At 35.2% G+C, this 11,767-nt stretch overlaps 2 protein-coding genes across 4 annotated transcripts; one reads left to right on the top strand and one right to left on the bottom strand.

Annotated features, from left to right (window-relative positions):
• On the top strand, positions 1,721 to 3,564 carry LOC107617017 (putative protein phosphatase 2C-like protein 44). Its single transcript, XM_016318854.2, has 5 exons — positions 1,721 to 2,045; positions 2,142 to 2,435; positions 2,522 to 2,792; positions 2,919 to 3,016; positions 3,215 to 3,564. Exons 1-5 carry the CDS (start codon positions 2,013 to 2,015, stop codon positions 3,350 to 3,352), a joined length of 834 nt encoding a protein of 277 aa, XP_016174340.1. The 5' UTR covers positions 1,721 to 2,012; the 3' UTR covers positions 3,353 to 3,564.
• LOC107617931 lies at positions 4,107 to 11,368 on the bottom strand. 3 transcript variants are annotated; one of them, XM_016319821.2, is made up of 14 exons: positions 10,905 to 11,368; positions 10,117 to 10,296; positions 9,671 to 9,791; positions 9,533 to 9,590; positions 9,366 to 9,418; positions 9,222 to 9,280; positions 8,527 to 8,679; positions 8,225 to 8,421; positions 6,526 to 8,078; positions 5,489 to 6,436; positions 4,901 to 5,306; positions 4,556 to 4,621; positions 4,327 to 4,440; positions 4,107 to 4,294 (listed from the first exon to the last, which is right to left on the bottom strand). In XM_016319821.2, the coding sequence occupies exons 1-13, from the start codon at positions 10,961 to 10,963 to the stop codon at positions 4,370 to 4,372; spliced, it is 3,924 nt and encodes a 1,307-aa protein (XP_016175307.1). In that variant the 5' UTR covers positions 10,964 to 11,368; the 3' UTR covers positions 4,107 to 4,294; positions 4,327 to 4,369. The 3 variants fall into 3 exon arrangements, with proteins under 3 accessions (XP_016175307.1, XP_016175306.1, XP_020967980.1); XM_016319820.2 differs by having other exon boundaries at positions 4,107 to 4,440; XM_021112321.1 differs by lacking the exon at positions 10,905 to 11,368 and having other exon boundaries at positions 4,107 to 4,440; positions 8,527 to 8,641.

Genomic DNA, 11,767 nt, shown 5'->3' with positions numbered 1-11,767 from the left:
ACACCTCTTATTTCTCATTTAGAATGACGGTATTATGTAACATTCATTGATGCATATTTTAGGTACACATGCACATTTGTTTTAGTCAATAAATCTCATATCTTTACTGTGTTTAAGCAGTAAAAATCATTCATAGAAAAAATGACAAATTACAAATTAAAAGAATTACAATATAATAATGGTGGTGAGTATACATCTAAAATCTTTTCTGCGTATATGGTACAAGAAGGCTTTTAGCATAGGTTCTCTTATCCATATACCCTCAACAGAATAGAAGGACAGAGAAGAAGCATAAACATCTCATTAAAATGAGTTTATTTAAACTTTTAACTGTTGCCATCCCCAAGACTTATTAGGATGAAGCTGTAGTTATTGCTACCTATCTTATCAACAGATTAGCAACACATGTTTTGGGCAATAAATTCCCTTTTGAATTGATTTTTAACAAACTATCTTATTATACTCTTCTAAGTATTTGGCGGTGCTTGTTATCCCTCATTAAGGCCATACAGTAAGAGTAAATTAGATTTTAGGTCCGCTAAATGTGTTTTTATTGGTTATGACTCTCAATATAAAAGATATAATAAGAACTTACCTTATAATTATAAGTGGAACAGATTCTATGCCTAAGTTAAATGCCTAAAGAAATTTAAGCCAAAGTCATCAGCAACAACAGTTATGAGTTTAAATTTGCATCCACATTAGTATTTTTCATTTTATAGGAAATCAAGAACACCCAAGTGCAATTAAATAAAATTATCTATCAACAGAGAAGAACCAAACAAATAGAGTTACTCTTACAACAAGCACCCCATCTTCCAGGTAGGGCACATTCAAAATACGCAACCAACTTAATAAGCAAATATTTAAAATAAAACCTAACTCATAGCATTAAAATTAAATCAATAATTTAAAAAAAATGTAAAACCGATTCGCTTCGAGGATTTATAACAAGCCACCTTAATATAACAACCAAAAGCCATGAATATCGACGTGCCATGTGCCGTTCATAAATATTTGTTATGCCTCTTCATGCCGTTTGTAACATGCTTTTATTAATTAATTAGTAATTGATCAGCTTAAGAGTAGTTTGTTTACCTTGTTGAAACTTGATAAATGCATTTTAATACATGGTCAACCTTTTATTTTTTTAAATAACAATCTCGCTACGTTATCAACAGTATTTCTGCCAACTTCTACCAATTATTATTTATTATCGTGTTTAATGAAAGTATTTTTGTAGATGTGTCTAATAAAAATATCTTTTTTATGACCGTGTTTAATAGAAGTGTCTTTATAAATAATCCTTAGTAAAATTCTAATTAATTGATTAATTAATTAATTAATTAATTATCAATTACTTTTAGGAATACTTGGTATATGTCAACCCAACGCGTTGATTTTTCGTTTTATTTACTCTATGGTTCTTGACATTTAATTCCTATTCAAAGTTTCCTCCTATCTGAAGATTGAAGCTAATTGGAGTACCTTTTCTAAATTCAGAATTCTTCTCAACGCATTTAACATTACTTTCTTTACAATTTATGGGTATCTTTGAGTCAAAACACAAATTTATTTGAAGACTTATATAGTTCTCAATTTAATTAGTCAAACCAGAAAAACAAAATAAACATTTCTACATTTCTAGAGTACATTTAATTTGTAGTCTTATATTGAATTATTAATAGCCTTTTTTATTTTTAATGACTAAAAATTACATAAAAATATCGAGAATGAGTTAATATAAATATTTTTAAAACACACATTTTCAAATATATATTTCTTTGTAACCGCTAGGAATGTTAAGGGGTTTGAAACTCATTAAAACCCTTTTATGAAAGGCACCAAGGCCAATTGTTACTCAACAACTATCTTCAATACATATATCAGCCTAAGGTTCTTCTCATGTTATATTCTGATCTATATTCAAAGCTTGGTTTGTTAATTTTCTTTGTTCAACATATTGTGCAACCATATGTCATTTTTTCTCTGAGAGAGAGAAAAAGAAAAAGATGGGATTCAAATATCTTCCTCTCAAGCTTAAGGTAATTTTTGTTCAATCTTGATTAAGTGATGGCAAGAATGATTCTTTATAGATCAAGAACTAATAATCTTTGGCTGTTGTGTTTGGGTTTTGTAAGGTTTTCCGGCTGAAACGGTTTCTGCTAGGCCGCGGCCGAAGAGGAGTAAAGAGAAAGCATGTGATGGTGCCTGCAAAGAAGCCTTCATGGATGATGCCAATAACACATGGATATTATGTGGTGGAGCATCATCAAGGTTCTGAAAAAGACCTTTTGAACTTTGATTCAGTAGTGGTGCAAAGAGAGCAAATGGATCATAATGAATTGTGGTATTTCGGAATGTTTGACGTTGTAGTTGGAGATGTGGTTACCAAGTACATTCAATCCAATTTCTTTAACAAGAAGCTTCAAGAGGTTAATTGATTTTTTTTATCATTGTGTTACTTTGTTATTGAAGATTCTTGAATCCTATATGTTTGGTCTGATGTCGAAAACTATAGTCTCATTTAAGGAGGAAAAGCAAGGAAACGCTGAAGAGGGCATACCTTGGTGCAAGGGCAAAGATAAGAGAGGAGTATGAATCAGATGAAAGAAGCAGAATGGGTTCAGGATCATGTGTTATGGTGATCAATGGAGAGAAGCTTGTGATAGCAAACATGGGAGATTATAAAACTGTTGTCTGCAGAGATGGCATAGCTCATCATCACACATCATCTGGTAGACACCACCAACATTCACCACGAATACATTGGTCTCGCAGACTCTTCTCCGGTATTGCGCATATTTAATCTAACAAAACACTCTCTTTTGTTTTTTGTTGATTTAATATATCTATCATTTTTCGCATCTTATTTTGGATGCTATAGCTGTGTTTAACAAAGTATAGATGTGAATCAGGTAAAAGTCATTCTAGAGGCTCAGAACTTGTTGTGAAAGGAGAAAGGATTGATTCAGATACTGAATTTCTGATAATGGCCAGCAATGGTATATGGGAGGTAAGCTATTTAAAGTTTTAAACCATTATAATTGTCAAGGTTTTATCAACGAGTATTCTAAGGACATTTGTTAACATTTTAGAAGTAGTAAGTTTCTAAAACATTAATAACTCGTTAACAAAACTCATAAAGCATACAAGTGTGTTTTTGAAAAGCGGGAAAAAATTGAATCTTGCATATGTATATGTGTATATGTAGGTGATGCAGAATCAAGAGGCAGTGAATCTGATAAGTCACATAGAGGATCCCCAAGAAGCAGCGGAATTCTTGGCAAAGGAAGCTATGAATAGGATGAGCAAAAGCAACATCTCATGCTTAATCATTCGCTTTGAGTGATAATCATGCAATCCTAATAGGCAATATCTATAGAAATGTGACAGTGTAGAATGCCTATGTTTCTTTATGGTCCATTGACTTCAATGGTTTTAGAAAAGAAAGTATATTGTTCAACAGAATATTGTGTTAGATTAGATTCAAGTTCAAATTCCTTTCTTTCTTTGGAGTTTTCTTTTGGATTATGCAATTAAATTAATGATATTCATTTTTATTATTAGAATAATTAGTTTGAGATCTTAAAGAAAATAAAAACCAAACTAATTGAATCCACAGAGTAAGATCCACGTCGTACTATTTAATGTCTAAAAACATAGTCATGCCTAGCATTTATCAATATTATTTCTGTTGTTTTCTTCAAAAATGCCCAAAGAGAATTTTCAAAAAGCAATTGAATTGTCTTCGTATTCAAAACATGAAATACTAATATAATTTTATTTTGAATAAAATGACAAATAAACACCTATAATTTACACTTCAAACAAATTAGTTAAAAAAAAGTCAATAAAATCTTCCAAAACCAGGATAACAAACTAGATTACCTTCAAATTAGCCATCTATAATTAAGGTGAAAAGTCTTAATTTAAACTAACTTATCCACATTTATTATCTTAGAAGATTTTATTGATAATTTTTTTTTCATAAAGAACTAATCTGTCCAAAATGTAAATTTTCAATAGTTTATTTGTCACTTCATAATTTTTAATAACCCAAGATTTTTCGGATAACAAAAAATGAAAATAGAAAGGAGAACACCTCGATCCAAAAGATAATATCTAATTTAATAAGATACTAGTAAATATACAAATTGATTCGGAATATGAACAGCAGCACATGAATTTACATACAAAGATCAATTTCACAGCAATATATTATATATTAATTACTCGGTGATCTTTTCGCAACCACACAATAACTAATGACATCAACTGGAAAAGAAAGAAAGAAAGAAAGAAAGAAAGAAAGAAAGAAAGAAAACAAGAGAGGAATCCAAGTGAAGGGTGAAACCACTATATTGTATCAAGCCATATTTATTTTCTTTTCACTATTCTTGCTTCGAAATGGTGATAGCAATGAGAACGACCGAGAAGCTGCACAAAGAATATGGTTTACCATTTTACATATTAAGAATGGAATGGATTATAGATATCAAAAAGTTAATTCAAATGCACTTAAATTAATTGAGAGCATGCATTGAGTACTCACATTTTTGTTGAGTTGAGCTGGTAGTTGGTGTTTCATCTTGAGAGATCAGATTCTTCAAAGTATGAACTGAACATGAAACAGGACATATGACGATAAGTCTGTAATCTCAGGGTAAGTGTTGCGCTAATACGGGTACAAATACTAGATACGGCAAGATACAATACGATACGAAAATACGAAGGCAATACATATTAGGTAACATGTCACAATAACATAGCCAAGATAAATATTTATACAAAAAGAATGATATAATTAGAGAAAATAGAAAAAAAAAATTGATATGGACAAAATTTAATATCCATGGAAGAAGATTGATTATGCTGAGGTCCAGGAGGAGCAGATTACCTTCAATGGACGAACCATTCGTTCCAATCTGATCTGCCTCAGCACCATCATTGCTGGCATTATCGGATTCAATGCTGTGTCCAGAATTTGCTGAGCTGTGACTCTTTTTTCCAAACTTCAATAGTCTTCGGAAACCTTTTGATGATTCCTTTACCTGAGGCTTCTCAACTGCTTCAGGAATCTTCTCAAGTGTTGAGTTTCGAGTGTCGGACACATGTGCTTTAACACTCTCCCCGCCAATTGCCGTGGCCTCTAAAACGGTTGGGACAGCTTTACCATACTCTGTATTTCTGGTGCTAGGATCTTCCAAAGAAGAAACTCGGGCATATGGAGCTTGATATGTTTCCTCGGCAACAGAAATGTTAAATGACTTCGAATGTTCTTTCTCTTTATCATTCAATTTGACCTGATTTGGGAAGATATCAGATTCAAACTTAGATGATGCACAAAGAAGTTCTAAGCAATATATGCATTTCTACAATCATGCAGATAAGGGTAAAAATAAGACATTAGTGCTGAATAGATTTAGCATATCTCTAGCTATAATCAAAGGCGCAAAGCTATATCATCTAAGTTATGAATACATACTCCAGTAGATGCATGTGGCAGGTGCGATTGGCTCCCTGATGTTGCAGTATCTGTCATATCCATGCTTGGAGGTGAAACAGGTGCACGAATAGCAACATATCTTGATGCTGCCTCAGATTTCTCCTTCATGTCTTCATTATCATATTGCTTTTTCAGTGTCTCAGTTTTTTCTTCTGATTTATGAATAGCAGGAGCACAAGGTTTCTCACATTCAAGCATCACAACAGTCTTCTCAACAACAGGATTGTCATCTAGGTCTTTAGAGGGTGAAGTTTGTGTTTCATTTTTCTTTCCTAAGGTACTGTCTGAGTTCACAGAAGGCTTGTTACCATTCGATTTCTGTGCCTTCTCTTTGACTGATGATTTGTTTTGAACATCATCACTTGCTGCAGAAGTTCTGATTTTCAGTTCCGGAAGGGCGGCAGTCTTGCTTTTATCGTAACTCACTATAGCCGAAATCTTTCTGCTCTCAGGTCCATCAACGGATTTAGTCTTTGATATTGTCCCGGCGTTATGCGGCTTAGCTGAGGAAGTCTGACGGACAGTGCTCATTTTAGGTTCTGATAATCTTCTAATCCGCGCCATCGATGCCTTAGTATCTGTTGTACCTTCACCCTTCTCAGGCTTAGATTCAGGCAAAGAAGACACCGATCGGCTTAGTTTGTTTTCAGACGACTGGCTTCTGGTATTCAATTTGCTGGTTCTGGAGACTTTTGAGTAATCACTAGATCCAGCAGAAGCAGTTCGGACAGGGAATCTTTGAAGGGGTGAGGATGGTCCTGGTTCCGAATCACTAAATTTTGATCCTTTATGAGAGCTTGGTGAAAGTTTTGCCGGTAATTGTTTCTTGGTTACTGGTGACTTTGTTGTAACTGTGCCACTCTTGGCAGCAATTCTCTTTTGCCTCTCTAGCTTTAAAGCTTCTAGGCGTTTTATCTCCTCTTCTTCCTAGTTATTATCAATAAACAGAAATGAATAGAGTTGAATGACAGATGAGTAACCTTGAACAAGTGAACAACATGAAAAGAAATGAGTACCTTTTCTTTCTTCATCTTTTGGAGATCAGCTTTATAGTTTCTCAATCTATCAGCACGGGCTCGAGCCTCGTCCAAAGGACTCAGTTTAGAAGGCTTCCCTCTCCTGATTGGCCCAACAGCCTTAATCTTATCAGAACTATTTGGAGTAACTTTTGATTTCTGCACTTTATCTGGCTTCGCAGATTCCTCAGTCACGACCCCTTTGTTATTCTTATCTTGCAAAGAAGAACCTTCAGCCTCAGCCATCATTTCATAGTCTAAAGCAGGGTCATAACTCATCGACACCATTTCCGCTCCACGTTCAGGCATCATGCTCAATTCATCTGGCTCATAATTTATCCCATTAGATGATTTTTCTTCCTTATGCGACGTTGGAAACTCAGAGTCCATGTCAATAGCATTTCTCTCATCATGTCCCACATCATTGACTGCAACCGATCTATGGTCCACTATGTAGGAGTCATCATTCATATCATGAAACAACTTCCTTTCCATTTTATTGTTTGAATAACCTAGTCCACTGACTGCTTCCATATCCGAGGAAGGGTGTGAATTACCAAAGTGACCTTCATGGTTTGGGACTATGAAATCATCATTTCCAACAGTCCTATAACCACGCCTTATTCCATTTACTTCTAAAGATTGTACATCTATAGACCTGCCATCACTAGAATGCCCTTCCTTCACAGACAATGATAAATCATCACCGGATGCCCTAGGCTTGAGGGTCAGTCCTTTGCTAATGCTATGCATATCTATAGAACCACTGCCTTGAAGTTCATGCATATCTCGCTCACTAGAAACCAAAGGATCATCACCTACAACATGTTTCTTTCTTCTCATGGAATTTGCATTTGGCAGATCGAATTGTTCTTGGTCTATGGCATGTCTATTGTCATCAGCATCTCTCAATAAACAACTTTGGAATGCTTGCCAGTGTCCTCCATCTGCATCATTCCCATGGTCTACTTCCTTATCTGTCAAGTTCAACCTCTTCGCAGATTCACTTCTGTCCCTTCTTTTCAAGGTCTTCACAGATTCCTGAGCATCTTGGCCTTCATCTATTTCTGAGCCAGAATCTGAATATGATTCACTGCCAGAAGAATTTTCAGCCTTTGTTATGTAATTGATGTTCCGAATGACCACCATTCCAGATTTCTTTCTGCCTGATCGGCTACCCTTCTGTCGATCTCTGCTCTGTGAACCATCCCTATCCATATCCGCTTCATCCTGCAACCTTGATTTTGAGGTTTCTACATCCCATGTTTCGGATTCAGTATTGCTGTGTCTACTATCCATGGAATGCCTTCTGTGCCTCATGTTTTGACCAGAAGCAAATCTTGGCTCCTCCATAGGTGAATAATTTGGCTGCATATATGGACTGTTTCCAGGATAAGCTTGGTAGTAGGGTATACCTTGAACCGGATATGGTGGAAAGACAGGTACAGCACCCAGGGGAGAATGGACATGCCATGGAGGAAACATAGGGTGCGGGAATTGACCTTGACTATTATCCCCAGGACTTAGAGATGGTTGACCCATTGGAGGAACATCTGAAAATGTGCAAACAAAATTGTCAAGACATATGCATTTGGGCATGTTAGAAAAGATATGAATAATACGATATTATGATTTTCTAAACTACTAATGATAAATCCATATATTTACAAGTTTACAGTATGTTGGAATTGATAGGCACCTGAATTTGCTTTCCCATTATTCCCCGAGTCTGACTGAGTATGCGGTGTAGAGGCCATGATGGGAAATGTGATGTTTGATGTATTTAATGCAGGGAAGTCCGAGTGATTGGACATCATTTCGGCAGCTCCAATTTCAAGCCACTGTCCAGTTTCGTGTTTTCTTTTCCATAGATCTCTATATTTTGAGCATGCATCCCTAACACGTGATGAAATTAGCACCAGGTAAACGAGTGAAGAACCAAAGATTTTACCGACCAATACAAAAGGTCAAAATAGCCTACAAAAGAAAAGCTTTCCTTACAATAAGCGCGATGCTCCAAAGCATTCAGCAAATGAGACTAAGGCTGGCATATGATCAATGTCGAAACCAGCAGCAACAGCACGTGCAAATGCCATGCCTTGCTCTTTCTGCAGCACTGATTTACGGGACTCTAGGACTTTCAGAAGATGGGCTCTAATATAATATGTCATAGAAGCGAACACAAAATAGGTTTTAAAATTCTGTTTTACAAAGTGCAAGGAAACTCAATGAATAAGACAAACTTTAATATAAAGTATAAGACAAGCTAACAAAGTAGAAACAGCTATCCTAACAGTTTCACACTATCATAGATGTATTTATAGACTATGTCTTTTTGCATGCAGTGATCCCTAAATTAGATTACTTATCCCAAAGAGAGATACGCTTTCCAACATGCTGCTTGCAATACAGAATTATACATCGAAAAATCAAGTTATGGCCAAGCTTATATAAGATTCACCCTAAAATTCTTTTTCCGACTTACTGCTAACAGAGTTTGTCTATTCTCTTTAGAAAAAAAGAAAAGGTTGCCCGAATTAGAAATAACTGCAATGGCTGGCATATTTAAGTATGTTAAGGACAGGTACATACATCTTTTATTTAATCATACACAGCCTTAATTAAAACTTGAAAGCTTCTACCTGAGGTGCTCATAGTTGAGGGAAAAATTCGAAGGATAGAAAATCGGCACTTACTTTGAGTTTTCTTCTGATGCAGTGGTGCTTCCATTTGCTGCAGGTGGCTCTGCATCAGGCTGGGACATAACCACGGACAGTGAAATGTGAATAGAACATAATCAATCCAATAATAAATTAATGGAGGTATGAAAGACCACTAACCTTGTAAAGGACTATTGCTCTCTCCTCATTGGTATCCTGCACAGTCTTTCGGCCTACGTAAAGAAGCAAGATTCCTCAGTTGTAAACAATTCTTAATCTTAGCAGACATTTTACCAAATATATAATTGTTCAATTCTGTGCAGAGTGATATTTTGCAATAAACTTACTTGTTCTTTCAGGTGTGGCTTCAGTGTTTTCTACATGTTTTACTTGATTTTCTTCCGCCTGCAGAAATGTATGATTGTTGAAGAAATAGTCTTTTGGTGCTGTAAAAAAATCATAGAATATGATATATATTTACTTACAGTGCTAATCCCTATGCAATTGTTTCCTTGAATTGCAATTGCCTCTTCAATTTGTAAGATTTCAGATTCTGTAGTATACACACGTTCCAATATCTCAGGAGTGCTCACAAAGCGGACAAACCTAGAAAAAGCAGAGAAATAAGTTTATCCAGGTAAATTTGTACAAACCAAAAATGTAACCTAGAAAACATTTCTAAAAGGGAAAACTTTTTAAGTCCCCCAAAGGATGACTTCACTGCCAATTTCCCAGCGCATATCTTTTGTTTCGAAAGACTAAATAAACAGAGACATAACAAGAATTTAAGCATAAAGATCACAAAAAAGGCAACAATTGAGATCCATACTTGTGTATAGGCGATGACATTGTCTAAGAAGCAAACATAAAATAAATTCAACTTCCAAGAAATAGAGACCGCAATTATAAACCGAGAGTTAAAAAGTCAAACCTTTCAACAGTTCCCTTGGTAAACCATGTGACATCGCGGCTACCATCAGGCTCAAGAACAATTGAATAACCACCCTTGGCCATCTGATCCTGAGCAGCCTTCAAGTGAGATAGAAACGGATGTAGCAAGCCCGATGCTATTTTCTCCTTCTTTTCATTCACATTTATAACCAAGTCAAACCTGATTTACAGAACAGCACAGAGGGTAATGCATCAAAACCACAAGTAAGGCTACAGATACTACTACATTCTCAATTACATCGAGTTTTAAGATGAATCAATCAGGGATACAAAAATGGAAAGCAAACACAAAACAGGGTTTCTCAGAGTTAATCCACCTTCCTTAAGCCTCAGTATTGGCACTAAAAAAATTACCAATTCCAAACAACCATATTTAGACACCCATAGAACTTCAAATTTTAGCACATTAGAGTTTCTTAACCAAACTTAAACTGGAATGTTATACCCATGTTGCAAAAAGGCCAAACCATGTGGCTCCAATAAAAAAAAGTTAACTCGCTTGAGTGTAAAACTAAACTGAACCACACTCCAAATCAGGAAATAACTAAATAAGCTAAAGAAATTGCACCTTTAATGAACTATTCCGGTTCAGAAACTAGCAAATGTCTTAACACAAAAAACATAGTGCCTACGAAAGCTTCACCATTCCATAACCCAAATTCAATCCTTTATTAGTGCCAAGTTTGCTTCTTTGAGGTGAAAAATGACAAAAATGAAAAGAAACCCAACATGCAAACCATTGATGAATTGGAGTGTTACTATTATTACCTGGTTCTTGTGGGTGTGAGCTGAAACACAGCTGAATCCAACCTTGTTGAAGAGTTCATTGTTTCTTTGCAACACTAAAAAACACCAACCACAGAAGCTAAGAGCCTAAGACTAAAAAAGCAGAAACTTTGGGTTTTTTCCCGAGATCAGTGGCCAACTACAAAAGGATTCTCAACAAAGGAATCTTAAAAGAAGAAAACGAAAAAGGGGTTGAACAAATACAACCCAAAATGGGGTTCAGTGAAAAAAAAATAAAAAAAAGACAAGCTTTTTTATTGAAAATGAAGCTTTGTTAGACTTTAGGACTCGGAACAAAAGAGTGAGTTACAGAAAGAGCTACAAATGGAAAAGCAATGCCTTCAGCAGAAGTAGAAAAAGTTGCAAAGAGAAATGAAGAGAGAGAATCCAAAGATTTCTCATTTTTGCTCCAAATTCCGGTGCGGGTTATTTTCTGTGTGACAATCCAAATGGAGTTTCATCTTTTCTGTTTAGATTGCAAATATTGGAAATTATTGAGGGCATAATTGGAATTTCAACAGAACTTACAAACGGTATTGGAGCGCCCCCAATAGTGACAATGACTGGATTAGACAGACAGATCTGCTTGAAACTCAGAGGTCTTGGTTTAAATTTACTATACTACCCTTCGTCTATTTTTTAGTGTACTTTATACCTGTTTGGCAAGTTGGAAACCAGCAATTTCTATTTTTTATTTTTTTGAAACACCAGCAAGTTCTATATTACTCTACTACTCCTATTAATTTTTAGAATTTTGCTAATCAACATCTTAAAGTATTCGTTAAGGTTTTTAAAATAAAAATTTTTAATTAACAAATAGTACTAAGTTATGAATGTATTTAATA

The sequence above is a fragment of the Arachis ipaensis genome, chromosome B09 (genome assembly GCF_000816755.2).
Source record: "Arachis ipaensis cultivar K30076 chromosome B09, Araip1.1, whole genome shotgun sequence".
In the NCBI taxonomy this organism is placed as follows: domain Eukaryota; kingdom Viridiplantae; phylum Streptophyta; class Magnoliopsida; order Fabales; family Fabaceae; genus Arachis; species Arachis ipaensis.
Note: the sequence above shows the minus strand (reverse complement) of the source record. Positions and strands in the feature narration are given on the sequence as shown.

Coding starts and splice junctions, on each gene's coding strand:
- LOC107617017 (XM_016318854.2), top strand. CDS start 2,013: ATGGGATTCAAATATCTTCCTCTCAAGCTTAAG. Junction 2,046..2,141: donor ATCTTCCTCTCAAGCTTAAG/GTAATTTTTGTT, acceptor GGGTTTTGTAAG/GTTTTCCGGCTGAAACGGTT. Junction 3,017..3,214: donor CCAGCAATGGTATATGGGAG/GTAAGCTATTTA, acceptor GTGTATATGTAG/GTGATGCAGAATCAAGAGGC.
- LOC107617931 (XM_016319820.2), bottom strand. CDS start 10,963: ATGAACTCTTCAACAAGGTTGGATTCAGCTGTGTTTCAGCTCACACCC. Junction 8,680..9,221: donor GCATCAGAAGAAAACTCAAA/GTAAGTGCCGAT, acceptor ATATTATATTAG/AGCCCATCTTCTGAAAGTCC. Junction 4,441..4,555: donor CAGCTCAACTCAACAAAAAT/GTGAGTACTCAA, acceptor TTCTTTGTGCAG/CTTCTCGGTCGTTCTCATTG.